General features: G+C 52.3%; 9 protein-coding genes across 9 annotated transcripts; 4 read left to right on the forward strand and 5 right to left on the reverse strand.

The window, feature by feature from the left end:
• Positions 1-604: 604 nt before the first annotated feature.
• On the reverse strand, positions 605-3,089 carry VTN00DRAFT_7687 (uncharacterized protein; the record flags this gene model as incomplete). Its single annotated transcript, XM_069434457.1, has 3 exons — positions 605-1,114; positions 1,166-1,801; positions 1,854-3,089. The coding sequence occupies 3 exons, from the start codon at positions 3,087-3,089 to the stop codon at positions 605-607; spliced, it is 2,382 nt and encodes a 793-aa protein (XP_069285953.1).
• Positions 3,090-3,118: 29 nt separating this feature from the next.
• VTN00DRAFT_7688 (uncharacterized protein) lies at positions 3,119-3,454 on the reverse strand (the record flags this gene model as incomplete). The annotated part of the gene is made up of 1 exon (XM_069434458.1): positions 3,119-3,454. The coding sequence occupies one exon, from the start codon at positions 3,452-3,454 to the stop codon at positions 3,119-3,121; it is 336 nt and encodes a 111-aa protein (XP_069285954.1).
• A 198-nt stretch (positions 3,455-3,652) lies between these two features.
• VTN00DRAFT_7689 (uncharacterized protein) lies at positions 3,653-5,199 on the forward strand (the record flags this gene model as incomplete). Its single annotated transcript, XM_069434459.1, has 2 exons — positions 3,653-4,641; positions 4,698-5,199. 2 exons carry the CDS (start codon positions 3,653-3,655, stop codon positions 5,197-5,199), a joined length of 1,491 nt encoding a protein of 496 aa, XP_069285955.1.
• A 1,217-nt stretch (positions 5,200-6,416) lies between these two features.
• VTN00DRAFT_7690 (uncharacterized protein) lies at positions 6,417-7,398 on the reverse strand (the record flags this gene model as incomplete). Its single annotated transcript, XM_069434461.1, has 4 exons — positions 6,417-6,768; positions 6,874-6,974; positions 7,054-7,304; positions 7,359-7,398. 4 exons carry the CDS (start codon positions 7,396-7,398, stop codon positions 6,417-6,419), a joined length of 744 nt encoding a protein of 247 aa, XP_069285956.1.
• Positions 7,399-7,934: 536 nt separating this feature from the next.
• VTN00DRAFT_7691 (uncharacterized protein) lies at positions 7,935-9,399 on the forward strand (the record flags this gene model as incomplete). Its single annotated transcript, XM_069434462.1, has 5 exons — positions 7,935-8,032; positions 8,092-8,183; positions 8,234-8,292; positions 8,342-8,483; positions 8,534-9,399. The coding sequence occupies 5 exons, from the start codon at positions 7,935-7,937 to the stop codon at positions 9,397-9,399; spliced, it is 1,257 nt and encodes a 418-aa protein (XP_069285957.1).
• Positions 9,400-10,394: 995 nt separating this feature from the next.
• Positions 10,395-11,773, reverse strand: VTN00DRAFT_7692 (uncharacterized protein; the record flags this gene model as incomplete). The annotated part of the gene is made up of 4 exons (XM_069434463.1): positions 10,395-10,682; positions 10,760-11,103; positions 11,161-11,690; positions 11,751-11,773. The coding sequence occupies 4 exons, from the start codon at positions 11,771-11,773 to the stop codon at positions 10,395-10,397; spliced, it is 1,185 nt and encodes a 394-aa protein (XP_069285958.1).
• A 1,452-nt stretch (positions 11,774-13,225) lies between these two features.
• Positions 13,226-14,151, forward strand: VTN00DRAFT_7693 (calmodulin; the record flags this gene model as incomplete). Its single annotated transcript, XM_069434464.1, has 6 exons — positions 13,226-13,228; positions 13,330-13,386; positions 13,491-13,506; positions 13,640-13,765; positions 13,828-14,040; positions 14,117-14,151. 6 exons carry the CDS (start codon positions 13,226-13,228, stop codon positions 14,149-14,151), a joined length of 450 nt encoding a protein of 149 aa, XP_069285959.1.
• Positions 14,152-15,198: 1,047 nt separating this feature from the next.
• On the reverse strand, positions 15,199-16,437 carry VTN00DRAFT_7694 (uncharacterized protein; the record flags this gene model as incomplete). The annotated part of the gene is made up of 2 exons (XM_069434465.1): positions 15,199-16,360; positions 16,424-16,437. 2 exons carry the CDS (start codon positions 16,435-16,437, stop codon positions 15,199-15,201), a joined length of 1,176 nt encoding a protein of 391 aa, XP_069285960.1.
• An 889-nt stretch (positions 16,438-17,326) lies between these two features.
• On the forward strand, positions 17,327-19,418 carry VTN00DRAFT_7695 (uncharacterized protein; the record flags this gene model as incomplete). The annotated part of the gene is made up of 4 exons (XM_069434466.1): positions 17,327-18,048; positions 18,132-18,929; positions 19,001-19,258; positions 19,376-19,418. The coding sequence occupies 4 exons, from the start codon at positions 17,327-17,329 to the stop codon at positions 19,416-19,418; spliced, it is 1,821 nt and encodes a 606-aa protein (XP_069285961.1).
• Positions 19,419-19,980: the final 562 nt, after the last annotated feature.

The following is a 19,980-nucleotide window of genomic DNA, read 5'->3' on the forward strand; positions in this document are numbered from 1 at the left end:
ATCCCTGTTGCCTTCTCGGCAGTCAGGAATTAGAAATTTTCGGATTAAGAAAAGGCCAAGAATTCAACCCATCGCGCGGAACATGAGGAGAGAGGAAATTCCGTAGTGAAGTCGAGCAAGTTGCCGTGATGCGAGGGACTGGCGAGGATCCTCCGCGCTTATCTACTCACCGCATGGAGTCGGAGACGAATGCCAAGACCAGAGCTTACATGTATGCATGACTGTCTGTTCTAATCATGACACAGCCATCATGATCCTTTTTGCTTCAAGATCTTCCATTATTCGTTTTCAATTTATAAAATACACGGTTCTTAAGGAGTCTCATATATCTCTGTCCACCTGTCTACCGTCTAGATGTCTAAAGACAGTGCTTAGGTACGCATGAGTGATTACTATCCTCACTATGAGGCCTAAAATATATGTATATGTACAGTGTTTTATTTTAACCCGACCATCTAAATAATGCAATACAAATCCACAAAACCCCGGGGTCGAAAATATCGGTAATCCTCCCTATCGAGATGTACAATTTCGTACGGCTTACCCAAATTGCATAAGAAGAAACATGAAGGTCATTTTTTTTTTAGAAAAAGACCACTTAAGCTCAGCCTTGGAGCTCGGCTTGCTCCTTTCTTTTCTGCTTGGTTGCTTCATCTTCCTCTTCCTCGACTTCCGTCTCATCACGGTGCAGTTGCTCTAACTGCGCCTCGGAAAGGGGGCCCCGCTGTACGCTAGGGGGCCGCTGTGGCATCTCACCACCACTCATCTGCCATTCCATCAACTTGGTGAACGCACCGTCAGGTCGCGAGCTAAGTTCCTCGTAGGTGCCTTGCTCGGAAACCTTTCCTTCCGGGCTAAGAACAATGATGGTGTCAGAGCGCTTGATTGTGGAGAGACGGTGGGCGATGCTGATGGTGGTGTTGTTGCCGCGAAGAAGAGAAGCGAGCGCACTGTTCACGAGCGTTTCGGACTCAGCGTCAAGGGCAGACGTTGCTTCGTCGAGGATCAGGATGTCGGGATCCTTGATCAGGGCACGAGCAATGGCAATACGTTGTTTCTGTCCGCCGGAAAGCTGGGCACCACGCGGTCCAACATGTGTGTCGAGGCCATCAGGCTTAAATGAGTGTCAGAAGAGTCTAGGTAAACATAAACAAGCATTACTTACGAAATCGCTAATGAACTGACAGTTCGCCTTCCGCGCTGCTGCGATGATTTCGTGCCTTGGCGCGTCAGGCCTGCCATATGCGATGTTCTCTGCAATGGTACCCGAGAACAGAACGGGTTCCTGCGAGACAATACCAATCCTCCTTCGTAGAGACTTAGCGTTCATTTCGTTGATATCTTTCCCGCCAATAAGGATTCTTCCTCTGCCGGGAGTGTAGAAACGAAGGAGCAGCGACGCAATCGTTGATTTGCCTCCGCCGGAAGGTCCAACGATCGCAACATTAGAGCCCTGTGGAATTTCGAAATCCAAGCCGTTGAAAATTGTAACAGCCGGCCGAGTTGGGTAGCTGAATGATACATTCTCGAACCGGATAGGACCCCGAGCAGACGTAACCTTAGTACCGCGAGTAGGGGAAATCTTGGGTTGTCTATCCTGCAATTCGAACAGACGACTTGCTGCTCCAACTCCTTTCATCAGCTCCGAGTAGAAGCTAGAGAGACCAAACATGCTAGAGCCTGCATATGCGGTGTACATGAGGAATGACGTCAAATCGCCGATACTGATGCTGCCTGACTGGACCATGCCTCCTCCAACGTAGAGGAGAGCCAATATTGTCATATTACCCATGAGGCCGGTCTGGAACAAGTCAGCATGCATACGAATTTGATATGATGGGAGTATTACTTACAGAGCTGAAGAACGTGGCGCTGATTAAAGACTCCCGTTTCCCTAGGTTAAAGATTTGACGGACTTGGTTGTTATAGCGATGGACCTCTTGGACTTCGGCAGCAAAAGACTGACTCGTCTTCACATTTCCGAGCCGTTCCTCAGCGATCTTTGTCAACGTTCCCAGGTTCTTCTGGATTTTGCGGCTCAAGTTCCGGATAGCTCGCCCATAGAGGAACGCCCCAAGTGCGACAGGAGGAAGCAGCAGGGCCAGGATACTGGACAGCTTCAGACTGACGTACGCCATAAGACTGAAACCGGCGGCGCCACTCACGGCAGCACGCAGGCCATCGGAAAGGTTCTGCGTGATACTCTTGCCCACGATGATCGTGTCTGAGCTGAGCCGAGAGATCAAGTCACCAACGCGGTTTGCATCGAAGAACTCCGCATCCTGGACAAAGGTCCGCCGGAACAGCTTTGAGCGTAGCCGTGAGACGATCCGCTCACCCACGATTCGGAGAATGATGATCCTGCCGTAGTTTGCCGCTGCACCAAGGGCGATAACGCCGGCCAATGCCCCGTAGAACATGGGAGGACTAAGACCAAACAGCTCGTTGGCACCCTCACTGCCACTCTTGGTCGCCATGTCCATGATCTTTCCGATTGAGAAAGGAATGGACATGGTGATAGAAGACGAAACGAGGAGCAGGAAAAATGCAAGCGAAAGGATCTTAGCTTCCGGGCGTGCGATCTGGAGCAGCCTCCATATCTCCCGGAAACCGGCCTTCTTTCCTCCCAAGCCATCTTTTCCCAATTTCGCGCTGAGGTTTAACTGCGCTGCCTGGGCAGCTTTTTCTGACAATTCGAACCCTTGCTCCAGCTCTTTCCCATCTTTCTCTTCGCTTGCTCCTCTGGGATCATCGAGCTTTGTCGTTGCCGTCGTCTGTGCCTTCGCGTTCAGAAATTGTCGAGTGACAGACAGGGATCGTATTTGTTCAGTAACTCCAGGTCCAGAAAGAGAAAATCGAAGACCAACGTAATGTAACGGACAAGATGATATCGCGGTTCGAGCGGCGTAATTGCTGCTCCGGATCGGCTTCGGGGCACCGGAGTACAGTCTCCTCAGAACATTGCTGGGTTGAGGAGCCTGTGCTTGACCTCTAGGAACCAAATTACCAATGCCGCCGGCACCCGGCTGCGTGAGCTGCCTGGAAGCAGCTCTTGGAGCCCAGGAAGCTAGCAGCTGGGAGCCGCGCATAGCTGAAGAAGAACGCGGACTCGCAGCCTTCAGAACGGAGTCACGGGAAGAAAGCAGGTTGCCATATCACGCAAATTGAGTATCAAGGTCGCAGGTCCCATGGCATCCAGGAACTGAACCGCGACTCCAAGAGGGACAGCGCGGAGCAGAGAGAACGAGGTCTGGAGGACGAGATACATCACGAGCGGCCGGCCGTCCGCCTCGGCGTCCCGACGTCGGGCGAAAGCGAACCGCCGGGCCTGCGCCGGCGTTCTGCCGCCTGCCACCGCCTGCCGTTGCGTCGCGATTCCATGGAAAGGCTGTGGAAGCTCGTCGAGCCTCTCGAGCCTTCTAGTCTGCTGGCGATCCTCGTATATCAGCAACATCGCGATTCTGCTTTAGGGGAACTTGTTCCTGTCTGTCGATTTCATTGCCACTTTACTCCGCATCTCCGCTCCGCAACCTTAATTTCTTTCCTGTCCTACATACCTACATACCTGCCGGGCTCCGTTAACGGGCTCCATACCCCACCTGCACTACCCCTCCAGACCCCCCTGGTGCCCTGTTTACCATCCCCCGCAGAGATGGTGCTCGACTACAGCAAGTGGGATGCCCTCGAGCTCTCTGATGACTCGGACATCGAAGTCCACCCCAATGTCGATAAACGTTCCTTTATTCGCGCGAAGCAGAACCAGATCCACCAGCAGCGGTGGCAGCGCCGCCACGAGATCGAGACCCTGAAGTACGAGCGCATTATCAACGATGGGCTGCTGGCACGCATTGATAGCCTCCTGGCTGCTCTCCGGCAACATGAGACCGACTCCACGCGCAACCCTGATGAGCTGGTTTTCCAGGCTCTAATCGAGTCTGCGGGCGATCCAAGCCAGGACAAGCCCCCCACCCCTCCAGAGGGGGTCTACACACACGAGAAGGAGCAACCCAAGTATTCGCAGATGATGAGCTCGCTGGTGGACCAGGTCAAGAAGGAGATTGAGGAGTCGAAACCGGACAATGTCTTCCAGGCATACATCAAGGGTGTCGAAGGGCACAAGAACAAGGTGTTGGGACTGCAGCAAGAGCTATTGGAGAAGCTCGCTCAGCTGGAGAAGGAGGAGAAGAGCAAGATTACCAGCGACGACATACACACCGGATTCGACAGTTCCTTTATAACAAAGTCTAAACCCACGGACAAGGGGAAGGCGCCTGCAAAGGGAAAGACTGAGTCTGTTGAGCTGCTGAACCCCGGAGCTGTGAAGAAGGAGGACCCCGCGCCATCTTCAGGTGCAGAGTCTGACATTGAAGACGAGGGAGAGGATGAGGAGAATGTCAAGGCCAGCGATCTAGCAAAGGAATTTGCAAAGATCAAGCTGGGTGACTACCGGGCTTGTCTCCAGTTCATCTCCGAACACCCAGAGATCGTTGCTGAGCGGGAGACAGATGGTCTGCTTGTCGAAGCCTTCAACAGCCAGATGGAAGGCAAGGATGAGTACGCTCGTCAATGTGTGCACCAGGGTCTGCTCTTGCAATATTGCCGCTCTCTTGGCAGAGACGGTATTTCTCTCTTCTTTAAGCGGTACGTACCATCACCATCTAATTTAGAAGCGGGCACGGGACTAATAGCTGTTACAGGATTACTACGAAGGACCACCAAGCCGCGACCCTATTCAGAAACGACGTCAATGAGACTTACAACAAGATCAAGACCCGTGCCGCTGAACTCAAAAAGAACAGCTCGGCCTCCAACGATCCGGCAGGCGTCGAACAGATCCAGCTGCACGCCGTCGACCCCAACACGAAGATTAACATTACCATTCCTCCTGCGGACAGCACTGACCCGAATGAGATCGAGGCGCGCAAGATCTTCGACTCCTTCCCACCGGCCTTGCGTAAGGCACTTGAATCCGAATCCCTGGACGAGGTGAACAAGGTCCTGGGCAAGATGAGCGTCGAAGAGGCCGAAGAGGTCGTTGAGAAGCTTGGACAAGGAGGCATGCTGAGCCTCGAGGAGGGCATCGTCGACGCGACGACCGAAGAGGGTCGGAAGAAGCTGGAGGAGATCGAGGCCGAAGGGAAGAAGGAGAAAGTCGTTGAGGAAGTTGAAGAGATCGGAGAGCCCGGAGAAGCGGCATAGGTGATTTAAATGACAGCCTAATTTGTAATCCTCAGCTCCTTGCTTAGAGGGGGGTACCTGATTTTGTGGGGGGTGGAGGAAGCCTATCTGCTGGATCGATTTTTATCATATGAATGAAAAGGTATGCATGCATTGTTCCAGTTCGGGCTATCTACCCACCCTTCCAATTCATCAGTGTACCTTTCTCTTTTTCCATCTATCTACCTTTCACTTACACCAGCACCTATATCGGTCTGCGGAGCATCCTGGTAGCGAGTTTATGGCCAATGATTCAACATTAATGTACGACTCCTTTTTTGCATAGTGCAAATAAATAAAAAGTTCACCTTCATATGATATCTTATCGTAAAGTCCTGAGATCTGTGATATATAGATGAGTGGCCTCGTACTGCGTTCTGGACCGTCTAGACTACTTAACCGGTTTGTAATGTCGCGACACGTGTGGGATAAATCCTCTATAGAACTGAGACGACCAACTGGTTGTTGAATAGCCTGCCTACTAACTTCACTGTTATGGATCGCTAGAAATCACTGTCTGTCTTCTGAATATGATCGAGTAAGGAGTTAATTGTTCTTAGTAAAGGGTTCCTTTCCTTCCCTTCATACAGTACATCACAAAGGCGGGGGAAATTGCCTGGAGAATTGTTGGTGAATGATAACCACTTCAAAAGACTTTGCGCACGATTATTCTTCATCGCCTCAAGAAACAGAAAGGGACAAGAAAGGGGTCAAAATCTATCTCAACTACCTATTTAAGAATCGAAGAACACATGGATGAAGAAGAGGCTAGAATGACACAGACATCGGCGGGGGGGGGGGGGGGGGGGCAAAGAATAAATGGTAAAAGAAAACAAGATGATCACATAACATGATTGGATGGGAGCTAGGTAAAAAATCATCCTTTGATCCGCCCTCAAAAGATACCTTCCTGAACCTAGTGAAACCAGCCCAATAATGGAAAATTATACCAGGATAATATTCGTAGGATGTAGAGGCAGCGGTGATGATCATAGGGGGGTGTTGCGTCCACGATCTCAGCTTTATCTGTGACTTCGTACGGGTTACATCCCATTCCGCCACCGTTCTCTATCGCTCTAGGAAATGTTCTCTCCCCGATTTGTCTTCAGAATGTTAGAGTGGCGTCAAGCGTTCCTTTGCGCGTAAACCGGCTTCACCCACTGCTCTTCACCTCGCTTTCTCACTTCCGAATCCAGAACTCAAACACCGCTAGATCCCGGCGCATTCGGATCCTTTTTCAAATCAAGAAGCAGTTCACGGAAGCGCTCCTTACCGGATCCGCTCGCGCCGCCCTTGGTTCCTTTCCCAGAGATATCGACGAGTTTGGCAATGCGTTCCCAGCTGGTACCGCCGGCAGCGGTGTTGTCCCGGTTGGCGAGGAACTGCTCGGCTTCGGCGCGAGTCTGGGCACGGGCCTTGTCCGCCTTGTTACCGTACGAAACGTAGAAATCGTCGATGTCCTCCTGCGCCTTCTTGATTGTTGCGGCCTTCTTCTCGGCGGAAATCTCAGCGCGGCGGGCAAGGTCGGCGTCTCGTCGTTCGCGCCATTCACTGTAAAGAGGTAAAGAGACACGTTAGTGAAAGAAACACAAGAGATGCAAAGTGGAAGAACAGTATTTGAACTAAAGATCGGGATAGAATCCATCCGTAACATACCGGATTGGCTCTGGCTCTTCCTCTGGTTCCTGGTAGTTTGTATAACCCGTTGCTGGGAAGGGGGTACCGGTCCCCGTGATAGTGCCACCAGGTCCGACTTGCTGTAACGGAGAACTCCTGTCAGCCCATTGTCTATCGTTGACCGAAGCGCCAAAACAATGAGTGGCCAGTATTGCGCACCTCGTTTTGTGTCTCTATGGCAGGGAAAGAAGACTCGAATCCAGAGACCTCTTCCGAGGTGGGATTTGCAGCCTCCACGTTGTCTCCACCGCCCAGCAGGTCGTTGTCCACGTCCTCTACCGACGCGGAAGCGGTAATATGATCGTTTGGAGTCGCAAATTCGGCCGCATCTTCTCCGAGGACTGCGCGTTCGCGGGCCAGGAAGTCCTCACCGTCCGCGGCGCCGTTGGTGTCGACGACCTCAGTTTGACCTGGAAGGAGTGTTAGATCTTAGGAGACAGGTAGCCAAGGGAGGGGATACGAACCCGCAGAGAAGTCCTCCAACGAGGGGAAACGGTCAGCCATTCTGTAGGCACTGTAGTTGTAAGAAAGAAACGAAAGGACCTGCAGTAGAGACTTGTTCAGAGAGAGATTGGAATGAGAGTGAATAGAAAGATGAGACACCAGCTTGCACGGCCAGCCCGTTAATGGAGCGCGCCGGACGGACTGGGGGGATTCTGCCGCGGAAGGCGGTCAGCCACCCTGTGACCGGAGCTTTGTTCGATTCTGGAGTAGCCCGTGGAGAGCTTCACTTTGTTTCATGACAGCAAGCGACAGGGCCTGCCTGATCATCGCTCCTGGAGCTTGCAGGACTTGGGTCATCGTTGCATCTATCTCATCTTGCCTGCCTCTCATCCGCTTTGTACTTATAGCTCCATTGCTCTCCTCCCGCAGCTGTGCTCACCTGTGCGGTACAGTCGCTTCTATCTGCTGAGGTGCTCCATCTTCGCGCAGACAGCCAGTGACAGCCGACAACAGGGCTCCCGTTATCAAAAGCTTCATTATTTGTCGCATCTAGATAGCTGCATAAGTGGACAGCAACTTCAAGCTTAGTCGCAGTCATGGCGTATACCGATGAAGCTGTGAAGGCAAAGCTCTCTGCTCTCAATGAGACGCAGGAGGGGATTGTCACTGTCGCGCAATGGGTTATGTTCCACAGGTAAGGTAAACAACACTGTACGTGCAGTGCCTAATGCTGACTTGGACTGCGAACAAAAGACGCCATGCCGAGCGGACTGCACAGCTATGGCTACAGAAACTTCGCGAGTCCCCCGCGGGGAAGAGGCTTAATCTCATATACCTAGCAAATGGTAGGGTGCTCACTTGTGTTAAAGGTTTCGCAATCTGACAGGATATACAGAGGTCGCACAGCAATCTAAGGCACGCCGCAAGGAAGACTTTCTGCTTGCATTCTCTCCGGTGCGTACTATTCTTGCGGTCTATCGAGCTTTCGACTAACAGTCTGAAGATTATTGCTGAAGCTATGGCCATTGCGTACAAAGGAGCATCGAATGAAATCCAGCAGAAACTTCGACGCGTTGTGGAGGTTTGGAGACAACGTTCGATCTTCGAGACACCCATCCAGGAAGCTGTTGAAGCTCGAGTTGATGGTAGGTGTGCTGATACTTCTCTCCGCATACAGCCGCTGATGCAATGGCAGAAATCGACAGGTCTCGTTCCTCTGGCAAGAAACCGCTGCTCGGGGGCTCCCTCTTTTCGAACTCGTCTGGCTCCATCCCTCCAGAGCTACAGCCTCTTGTGCCTCTCCAAGTCGCCCTTTCTAGGGCTACGATGTCCTCCACATCAGTCGCCACGGCCAACGCAGAGTATGATAAAATGCACGGCCCTAGCACGCCAGTTCCAACCCCACCAGTCCATGCTGCACGACTCAGTCAGCTGTTGAAATCCCTCGCAAATGCTGAGAGCTCAGTCTCTGAGATAATAAAGTCGCGCCAAGCCCTCATAGATGGACTCGAGAAGCTCCTCGATACCAATCGCTCCGCGCTCGCAAAGGAGCAGTCTTTGATTGCGCAGCTGTCTGAAAGGAAAGCGGAAACGGAGACCAAGAAGCGGGAGGTTGAGGACGGAATCATGCGCGGTCTCTCCGCAGAGAATTCACCTGCTGCCCACAACGGCGAGCCATTGGGGTCTGGAGCCGAGGACATTTCCCGTCCACAAGTTGAAGCATTGACTCCCCCACCTGTGGAAGCCCTTACTCCTGTAGGCTCTCCAAAGCAGGAAGCGCAAGACATGACCGCCGGTCAGCCTTTCTCAACTGAAGCTCATGGGCCGCCTGCCGACTCTTTCGCTTTTCCCCAACATGACCAGCCAACTACAGGTACTCTCCCGGGCGCGGATCTCTCCGGTTTGTTGGTACCTCGTAGTCGGCCTCAGTCGGGCAGTCCGGCCAACGGCGTCAGCATGAAAAAGCGTAAAGTTACCCACGGCGAGGATTATGCCGAATTTGCGAGCGGTGACCTGGATGCGGACGTGGCGGAGCTGCTTAGGCAGGAAGGAAACCCATGATATGGAATTTCCCAAGAGTGCCTTCATAGGCTTGTCTCTCGACCTGGCAGTTGAACCAGCGATCAGAATGGGCAGCCCTCAGCCGTTGAATGCTCTTCGATATCCCGTTATGCTCTTTTCTCTTTCTACGTGTAATTTTATCTCCTTACCGAGCAAAGCAAGGGCAGGTTTTTTGAGAGGCGTGCTATGTATTGGAGTCTTTCTCGTTGTCGCGGTTTTTGATTTCTAGTTTTTGTTTTATTTTACCTTTCAGGTTTTGATGAGCTGAAGTTCTCTTTCTTCCTTCGTCTCGTTGGCAGACAGGTCGAAGTCGCAGGTTGTCTGATGACGATGACCCCTGATCTTTGGCCTCGAGTCTGTGTTAGGGCCTAGCTCCACAGTGCCCCTAGTTTTTTATTCGTGCTTCAGTTTATTTTCCTACCAGTGGTCATTCAAGGTGGAGGACGGGAAAAGATTATGGATGCATATCAGTGTGGCTTGCTTCGCTTATGAAGTCAATCGGATCGAATCGAATTGGATTGGATTATAATGAGAATAACATTGTAAAACTAAGCTTCCATCTGATTCTCGTCTTCAGATGTCAGGTAGATGCCTAACTTGGGTAGGTAGTATCCGTGAGGTTCCAATCTCCGTGAAACAACATTTCCTAGACCAGGTGGGAAACCAGTGTCAATCTATAATATACATGCAAAACAGATCCTGAAAACAGGCACATGGACAAAAATATCATTAATTTGATGTAATTTAAATTTTTAAAAAGAAAAAGGTATCTTTCACGTTCCGACCGTCCGGGACCCAACTCGGTACCGCAGCTAGCTACATAGCTATGCGACCTCAGTTCCAATAATTGTTCCCCAAGTTATACCCCCCAAGGACCAAGTTAATTAATTTAAGAAAAAAAGCAGAAGGTAAGAAAGAACAAAAAAAAGCGAAAGCTCTATATCACATCGCAGAGCCCCTCCTTCTGCTTTCCGCGTGCAGGAGGGGGGAAAAGATCAACGATATGTTATATCCGGATCACTCCACACTTCCCTTGAGAACCGGTTTAACGACGGATGTCGCTTCCAGTGGTGGATGGACTTTTCGGGTCCGAAGGAGAGGATGTTTCTCCGGGTTGATTGTCCAAGAGGGGCTGCTGATCGAGGTGCCAATACAGCGGCGGCAGGTGGGGAATCGCTGTGTCGTTTCGGTTTGACGACGAGGAGGATGATCATTCCCACTACTATTATTAGGAGCAGGAGGATGATTTTGCGCTTTGTTGTGCGGCGTTGGTAGTTTGTTGCCTAGATAGACCAATATTTAGTGAGCGATTGCGCCTTTTTGAATTTGGGTTTTGTTTTATAGAGGGTGTGTAGCATACCACTTTGAGTTCTTTATCAGCGGCTTTGACTTCCGTTCCCATCCTCTCCACGTTGTAGTCTATTCGGTCCAGCATCGTCCCCTGATCGATGATCATGGTCTGCAGCTCGCGGAAGATATCTGACAGCTCGATGATGCCCTTTGCGATGTCATTGATCTCTCGCTCCCGCTGCATGATCACGGCGTCGTTGCGGCCTGTGAGCTTCTGGGAGGTCTGCTGGAGGGTCGATTGCGAGAATGACTTGTCCGCGTCGGACTCCATCAGAGACGGATCTGTGTATGGATTCTGGACCGGGGTTGCGGTGCGCTCGAATGGGGAGGCCATTCCTTCTAATTCTCGTAGTTCTAACGTTCCTGTTAGCCAGATAACTTTCCCAAGAGAAATGAATGGGAGCTCCACACTTTTTAGATACGTGCTCTGCTTCTTCCTAAATCCCGCACTCGCCTCCTGCACCCTCGCCGCAAGAGAGATCTGGATATTCTTTGCCATCATCTCGTCACCCTTGCTAACGCCGCCCACCTGCTGTCTCGCCTCCCGGACCATCATCTCGATCTTCTGCACCGCCTTCTGGCACTCGTGGAACCCGTGCGTGATCTCCTGCGTCAGCCGCTCGATGGCGCCCTCTTCCTCCTTCCGGGCCTCCTCATCACCGAACCCAGGAAGAAGATGCTTCTGATGCAGCTTGTCCAACCGGGCGGACTTCTGCGCGATATCGGCCAGCAGCTCCGTCACCTCCTCCTGCACGTCCACCCAGCGGGGCGGGAGCAAATCCATCTCGATCACGGCGTCGCCGTCATCTTCGAGACCGCCGGAGATCAGTCCGCGCCGCTCCTCCGATATGGACGGGGTATCTGAGAAGCCATTCGAGGGGCCTAAATAACGTGGCTTTTTGGCCGGGTGGTGCGTGAAGGATTGACGGTAGGATATGTAACTAAATAGCAAACGCTTTCTTAGCTCTGAACGGCAGTTGAGAGGCGTAGGAATGGCTTACAGGTTCGTGCGGTCCCGCCACATCGTGGTGGCCGATATGCGACAGGCAGGATAAGCTGCGGCAGGTGTTGCTGCTATGACCGGGACTCCGCAGTCACGGTGTCATCATCGGTGGGGGCCCAGGATCTTCGGGCAGATTGTAATATCAAATGCCAGCAAGGCCAGAAGGACAGCTACAGCTCAGAAGAAAGAGGACATGCGACAGCGCGCTCTCGCCTCCGTCGCCGATGAAGCAATACAACGGTCTCGAACTCCGGACCCGAGTGCACGTGAAGCTTTCAGGGACGAAGGTTCCCCGGGGAAGTTAGCGTGTCCCGTTTTCGGCCCAGGTCGCTGACCGCCCGGCATGTCGATAGACAGATGCCCGTCATCTTGTTGCATGCATGTCTATAATAATATCCGTTTTAATATGCAGAAGGATCCTTTATTCCTGTGCGATATGGCCACATAGACATCACATTGTCTAGTTGTCCTCAACGATGGTGTTCACCACGAGAAGCTGTCATCTCCACTGGAACCGAACACGTATATGGTTTGGTACGTTAGTATTTATAGAATCCTTAAAGTAATGAAGATAAAACATTTAGACCTCGAGGAGTTTCAAGTTCCTTGGTGATCTATGTTGCAATTTATACATTCATCGTCTTCCATCGATTACCTGAACGGCTTCTACCAGAGTTGTTTCATACGGTTCGGTGCCTCTTGGCTTCTGTACCAGAGGCACCGCTCCATGTTGGATAACCAAAGATCTTCAATTAGCTTCCAAATAGTCCTGTCCATCTAGACGCTTGTTGGCTCCAGCCGGAGATGTCCCGTCCGACTCAGCAGGATGGAGTATACGGTGTAGAGGAATCCTCTCGTTGCGTGCAACAGGCCATAAGATGGATTTTTGTTTCGATTCTCATTAAGGGTCAGATTCCCTCTTAGTACGGAGTAGAAGCGTATGTAAAAAGTATTAAGAAGACAGATAGAACTCACCGGCGCAGTTGTATAAAAGGAACGCTGTCACTGGCGCTGGCCGTTGAGATCTGAGAACATATCGAGTTCCTCGTGCGTCCTACTCCAGTTGCCATGTCCCCTGGCCACAGCCTTTCCTGGCTTTCCTGCACGGAGATCTGGATCAGGACAGCATATTAAATATAGAGATCGGCGGTGGATAGAGCCAGACAGAGACGACGGGGTTTGCCACCGGGCACGCGAGAAAGGCGTCGTCAGAGGCCAGGCCAGACGGCGGTCGGCGGCCGATCGCTGGTCACGTTGTGCACACACATCTCCCAGGCTTCAGCTCAGAGACCGTCTGCCCGACGGTGCACGTTCGTCTCCGGTTCTGGCTTCTCCCCCTTAAGCCTTGACCATCAGCATCTCTCTCTTATCCCTCGCTCCCCCACACCTCGCTGTCTTGCGCTCTTTGTCCACGTCTCCAGACTCATCTCTCTTTCATTCTTGCCGACTTTGTCTACCTTCTACACCAACACCATGGTACGCATTCTCATGCTGCCCGACCTTGCGTCTTCCCCCACTTTGCGGGGTCTGCCTGGTATTCTTTGGAATGTGCCGCTGACAACAATCACTATGTCCAGGCCGACTCGTTAACTGAAGAGCAAGTCTCTGAGTACAAGGAGGCGTTCTCCCTCTTTGTAAGTTTCACCTTTTTCTTTTTTTCCCTTTTGTTTCCCCGTTCGATACTGCTATTGGTGTTTGCTGCAGCACAAGGCTAACGCAGAATTGTTGTCTACAACAGGACAAGGATGGTGATGGTTAGTGCCCTCTATCTCTCTATCGATATCCGATATCGAATCGACCTCATCTCCCGTACAATTTATTCGACTATATTATTGTCCATAATCGATTTGAACTCTTCGTGCTGACCCGGGTGAAACAAACAAACAGGCCAGATCACCACCAAGGAGCTGGGCACCGTCATGCGCTCCCTGGGCCAGAACCCGTCCGAGTCCGAGCTGCAGGACATGATCAACGAGGTCGACGCTGACAACAACGGCACCATCGACTTCCCAGGTACGAAAATCCACGACCGACGCTGGTGGACGTTCCTCGAACAGCAACTGACCGTCGCACAGAGTTTCTGACCATGATGGCCCGGAAGATGAAGGACACCGACTCCGAGGAGGAGATCCGCGAGGCATTCAAGGTGTTCGACCGTGACAACAACGGCTTCATCTCCGCCGCGGAGCTGCGCCACGTCATGACCTCCATCGGTGAGAAGCTGACCGACGACGAGGTCGACGAGATGATCCGTGAGGCGGACCAGGACGGCGACGGCAGAATCGACTGTATGTCTCCTCATTTCTACTTCTGTTTTTACAGAAATGTCATGTTTTCAGCGAATCCGGGCTAATAGGTCTACAGACAACGAGTTCGTCCAGCTCATGATGCAGAAATAAGCGTGCGCTCCCTCATCCCCCGGTGGTGACAGAACAGGTCGGGTGGGGCTCTCACACCACTTGCCTAGCCCAGCCTGTATAGCCAACGCCGGGTTCTCTTCTTGAAGGCTGCGTCGCGGTGGAACCATCATGGGATTTTCGTACGGGATTTATACCACTGATTTCTCCTTGTTGAGTGATGGGAAAGGAGCGAAAACAAACAAAACTGGTGGTCGACGAGTTGAGGTCGAGGTACAATTGGCTGCGAGCAGCATGTCCGCGAACCCTCTATCCCTGATCTTTTACTTCGATGGAGAGGCCCGTTCGACGTATTTCTTATATCTCCTGCCCTCCTTTTTTTAAGTCCCCACCACGTTCTTGCCTTGACCGTCACTCCGTCTCCCCCACCCCCTTTATTTTTGTGTCCCCTCCCCCTTGGCCCCGTCGGATTGTTATCTGTTTCGTTAGCCAGACGCGGTTGCAGATGATGAATGACTGAAGATGCATTGTGAATAACTTCTTTGGAGTCTCTTCAATTGAAATGGAATGATGTTTTCGCCATTATCGTCTAATTGCCTGACCAGACTGAATTCCTTGAGGTAGCTGCCCTTTCTTTATTTGGCTCCAGGAATTGTGTAAACTGGATTTCGGGGCATTTCTCCATGCGTGGACGGGGTGGGATAGGTCGCATCCAATTCGTAGTCTGGTCGTCGTTCTCCTTCCGAGGATTTGTTTTCATTCGTCATACTTGATACTCGATTGCTGATATTGTCTACAGATATATCAAGAACTACACCCGAATGAAGGTCCTGTGCACACACGCCTTATTTGCTGATTTTATCTGTCTACTTCCGATACCGGGATCCCGGGAATAAATAAAAATAAAACGGTAGCTTCTATGTATTCTGCAGCACCAATCCATAGAACTTGCAATGTAAATAATTATACATACATGAGACCACAGACACGACAGATGTATATATACCATGGCCTCACAAAACAAAACATCCACTCCAATCCAACCCTCTTCTCAAATCTCATGGCCCTCCCATCTCAAAACCTCAAACTTCACCGATTAAACCTAAAAATCTCCATATACTGCCTCGCCAGATCAACGCCCGCATTCGGATCCGGATCCTCCTCCAGATCTCCCCATCCCCAGCTCCCCTCATCCGCGGCTCTTCGTCGGTGTTTCTTCTTCGGCAGAGCTGCTCCCTTTTCCTTTTCCTCCCTCTTCCGCCGTAGCAGCTCCTTAACTTCCTTCCCCACGTCCGGGACCAAGATCGCCTCCCGCGCGCCCTCGATGCCCAACCGGGCCCAAAACTCACGGATCAGTTGCGCCGTGAAGGTGTATTCTTCGTCGATGGCTGATTCGTCAAGGACGAGTTCCGGGGTGAGGGATAGGTCGATTCCGGAGTCGGAGCCGTCGCCGTCGTCCTGTTCTTGCATATTGTGGTTGTTATGGGTGTTGTTATTGTTCAACGCCGCTTGTGAGAGGGATGGCCCCTTCCATTCGATCTCGACCACCGTCCCGCGGACTCTCGCGACGGGCTGCGTCTGTCGCACGTCGCCCATCCGCACCCGGAAGTCGCCCACGTCGTAAACGATCCCTGCGGGCACGCTGACGGTGTGGCGGTGACACCACATGGGTTCGCACGCGCGGACAAAGTGCTGGAATAGGGTCCCGTAGGAGGGGAGGGGGACGGTGCGCATGATCATGGGTGTCAGGGCGGGAACGGCTGTGTTTGGGTTTGCGGTTGTAGGCTGCGAGGGAACAGATGGAACGGTTGCCACTGCTGGTGCTGATGTCGGCACTGCTCCGGGCGCGGTAGTTGCGGTTGGCATCGCTTGCTGCCTCTGCATCTGCTGCTGTTGCGGCATAGCAGACGGAGCACCAGCTCCAGCAGCCCCTGCTAGCATACCGGGTATATTGCCCGCCCCGGGCCCAGCAGTCGGGCCCTGAGGAGGCAGATCTGTCGGCTTAGAGGTATATATAAACCCATGGCTGGGGTAATGCGTGAGCGAGAGGAACTGCATGAACTTCGGCTTCGGGGGCGGGTTGGGCGCGTGGGCCGATGCGGGCAGGCACGACGGCGTGTCCCGCATCAGCTTGTGCTCGAGCGCCCAGCGTCCGACGGGGACCGGCTCATCCGCGAAGATGGAGCGGAGGCGCTCTGTCAGGGTTGCCAGAGCGGTCGGGGCGTTGGGGGTCGCGGGGACAAAGAAGACACTGTGGAAAGTTAGTATATGGTATATATAACCAAGAGGTATATCAAAGAGAGAGTTTGCATACCCTGTGATAGGCATTTTGCTTTGTTAACGTGCCCCTTTGGGGCAGTAGGTAGCTGTTTATAAGGAATGTGCTTTCTTTCAGGAAGTGCTTGGAGAACCAGATATAGTAAGATGACTCCTCGTAAAAGATCCAAAACGCAGACAGATAGAATGATATATAGACCTTGCGTCACTCAGAAATGTGAATATATGGCATATATCAGGCAGCAAGAGAGGACCATTGAATGGGATGGAGTGGATCCACGGAACGTCGAAACCAAGACTTTAAAAGCCCAGTTGCTCAAAAAAAAAAAAAAAACAGGAATGGTACAGTAGTACAAGTGATAATAGCGTTAGTGGTGAATATAAAAACGAGGAATATACAGGGTATCGGCGTGAAGAAAGGGAGAAAAAGACAGGTAAAACGTGGTCACAACTGCTGTTGAAAAGACCAGAGTCTTTCCACCGCTTTTCTGTAGGACGATAGGCTAGAAATATAGATAGATATAAACGGAGGATATATAAAAACGCAGAAAGGCGGGCGTGCGGTCCAGATCAGCCGGTATACTTCATCCGACGAGGTCTGCTGCGAGGCGGAGATCACCACGCCAAGACGTGGGCGCAGGCCGCGCGGACGGGGGCCGTGAGCCAGCGAGAGCTGGAGAAGCAGTGGAGAGACGCTGCCGATCAGACAAGCTCTCCTCCACACCCTCCCCTGCCCATGTCGCGCCCCCAGGATGGCTGGCCGTCCCTTGTCTCGTCTGCTCTTTGATCTCCTGCGTCTGCTTCTGTCTCTCAATGCTTGCTGGGGATGCTGCATTGAGCTCCGCCGTCGCTCCTTATACTTCATACTTCTACTACACTCGTTGGCCCTAGCTTGGCGGCATAACTTGATAGGCGTATCCGCACATCAGCCACGGTCACCATGCTGCTCATCCGGAAGAGCTTGGTCCTGCCTACCTGTGTGCTGATATTCCTTATCTACTTCCTGTTCTACAATCTCCCGCCCGGCGCGGACAGGTCTAGAACCACTGCGAAGACCTCCACCACCACTTCCTCCACAAAGACCTCCGATGAGACATTGGACGATGAAGTCCACATCCATTGGACGAAGCACAAGGAGAACTACCCCGTCTCCTCCTACATCCCACTCCCCACAGCCAAGTCGACCGTGATCCCCAAGATCCAGTACGACTTCCCCGACGAGACCTCCTCGGCCCGGAAGGAGCGTGAGGAGAGACGCAATGCGGTCAAGAAGGCCTTCAAACACGCTTGGAAGGGCTACAAGGAGAATGCCTGGCTCAAGGACGAGCTGGCTCCCATCAGCGGCGGCTACAGGAAGGCCTTCAGCGGGTGGGCGGCCACGCTGATCGACACGCTCGACTCGCTGCTCATTATGGACATGGAAGACGAGTTCGAGGCAGCTCTGCCAGCACTCGACGACATCGACTTCACCACCACCGATGATTCTCGGGTGAGCCTGTTCGAGACCACCATTCGGTACCTGGGAGGTCTCCTGAGTGCGTACGACCTGAGCAAAGGCAAATACCCGATCCTGCTGAAGAAGGCAACGGAGCTGGGTGAGATCCTGTACAGCGCGTTTGACACGCCCAACAGGATGCCAATGGCCCGCTGGGAATGGATGAGGTGAGGAATGCACGCACGGTTGCTCAGACCAGATGGACAATCACCTCGCACAACTCGTAATGGACAATGTTGACCGGCTTCAGGTCCGCCCAGGGCTTGCCCATCAAGGCCAGTCGAAGCACGCTCATTGCGGAGCTGGGCTCCCTGAGCATGGAGTTCACGCGCCTGACGCAGCTCACGAAGGATCCGAAGTACTTTGATGCGGTGCAACGTATCACGAACGTCCTCGAAGACTCGCAGAAGACGACCAAGCTCCCCGGGCTGTGGCCGGTTATCGTGGATGCTGAGAATTTGGAGTTCACAGACAGCCGTTTCACAATGGGCGGCATGGCTGACTCCACGTACGAGTACCTGCCCAAGGAGCACCTGCTTCTGGGCGGCCAGACCGATCAATACCAGCGGATGTACGAAGCTGCGATAGAGCCTGCCAAGGAGAAGCTGTTCTTCCGTCCGATGACGAAGAACGGAGAGGATCTGCTCATTTCAGGCAACGCATATGTCTCGGTATCATCGAAGCTGACATTGGAGCCCTCAGCCCAGCATCTGACGTGCTTCATCGGCGGCATGGTGGGTATCGCGGCGAAGATATTCGAGCGGCCTGAAGAGCTGCCCGTTGCACGGAAGCTGGTAGACGGCTGCATCTGGGCCTATGATAGCATGCCCTCGGGGTTGATGCCGGAAATCTTCTATGCGGTCCCTTGCAGGGACGCGAAAGACTGCAAATGGGATGAGAAGGCATGGTACAATGAAGTTCGCCGTCACTTTGGCGGTGCCATCACGGACCCAAACACGGATCCGGACGAGCAGACGAAGCTGTTAATCGAGTCGCATGGTCTGCAGCCGGGTATGGCAAACATCAAGGATACCCGATACATGCTGCGGTAAGTCAGAAACGCCGCCAGCTGCTCACATCAGGCAACTTCTTGTTGGACGGGCGCTGATGTTGGAACAGACCTGAGGCGATCGAATCAGTCTTCATCATGTACAGAATCACTGGTGACAAAAAACTGCAGGACGCTGCTTGGCGGATGTTCAAGAGCATCGATAAGCTCTCCCGGGCGGAATATGGGCACGCTGCTATCGAGGACGTCCGCAGCTCTGAGTCGTCGAGGGCGGATAAGATGGAGAGCTTCTGGCTGGCGGAGACGCTGAAGTATTTCTACCTCATCTTTTCCGAGCCGCATCTCATCAGTCTGGACGAATATGTTTTGTAAGTTCCACCCCTAGACTGTCTCTGGCGGCATCTTTCCGAGGCCGCGTCAGCACCACGCGGCCCTCACCCTACTTATCTGCCAATGGAGGTAACATTATACTGACGTTACTCTAGTAACACGGAGGCGCATCCTTTTAAGCGTCCTGCTTCTAGCTAATTCTAATGCTTAACGTCTTGCGCAGTCGCTGCAACTGTGCATCAAAGTGGAGTACACAAGATTCAATAGCGAATAACAGCTTGATCTTTATGTATTCCGGATTCGAAGGTTTCATATGCATCTCGGAAAGATGACCCGTGAGCCCTTCTTCATATTTCGAATATGCTGGCGCAAATACCCAATTAATCGAACAGTCAGCACCGTCACCAGAGTTCGGTGATGAAGAGCGTTATAGGAGTTCGGTTCATTTTCGACGGATGGATCGTCTGGTCTGGATTCAGCCTTTGCTTGTACAAGCTTGAACGGACGGGATACGTATTTGTCCTGTACCCTTTCTTCACATGATGTGTCCTTCATACGCATCCGTGTTGGGGTTTGATATAGATATGGACCTCCGGACTGCTTGAAATATACAAGAGCCGATGTCTGTCTTCAACATCCGGCGCTGTGTTAGTAGATAGATTAAGGGCAATGAATACATTAGATTTATTCTTGCAACCATTGCAGCCGGTGCCAATCCTCTGATTTGAGGGTAGTTGATTTATCTTGATCAATGTCTATA

This window comes from Thermoascus crustaceus (genome assembly GCF_041956765.1).
Source record: "Thermoascus crustaceus strain CBS 181.67 unplaced genomic scaffold VTN00scaffold_5, whole genome shotgun sequence".
NCBI classification, from domain to species: Eukaryota; Fungi; Ascomycota; class Eurotiomycetes; order Eurotiales; family Thermoascaceae; genus Thermoascus; species Thermoascus crustaceus.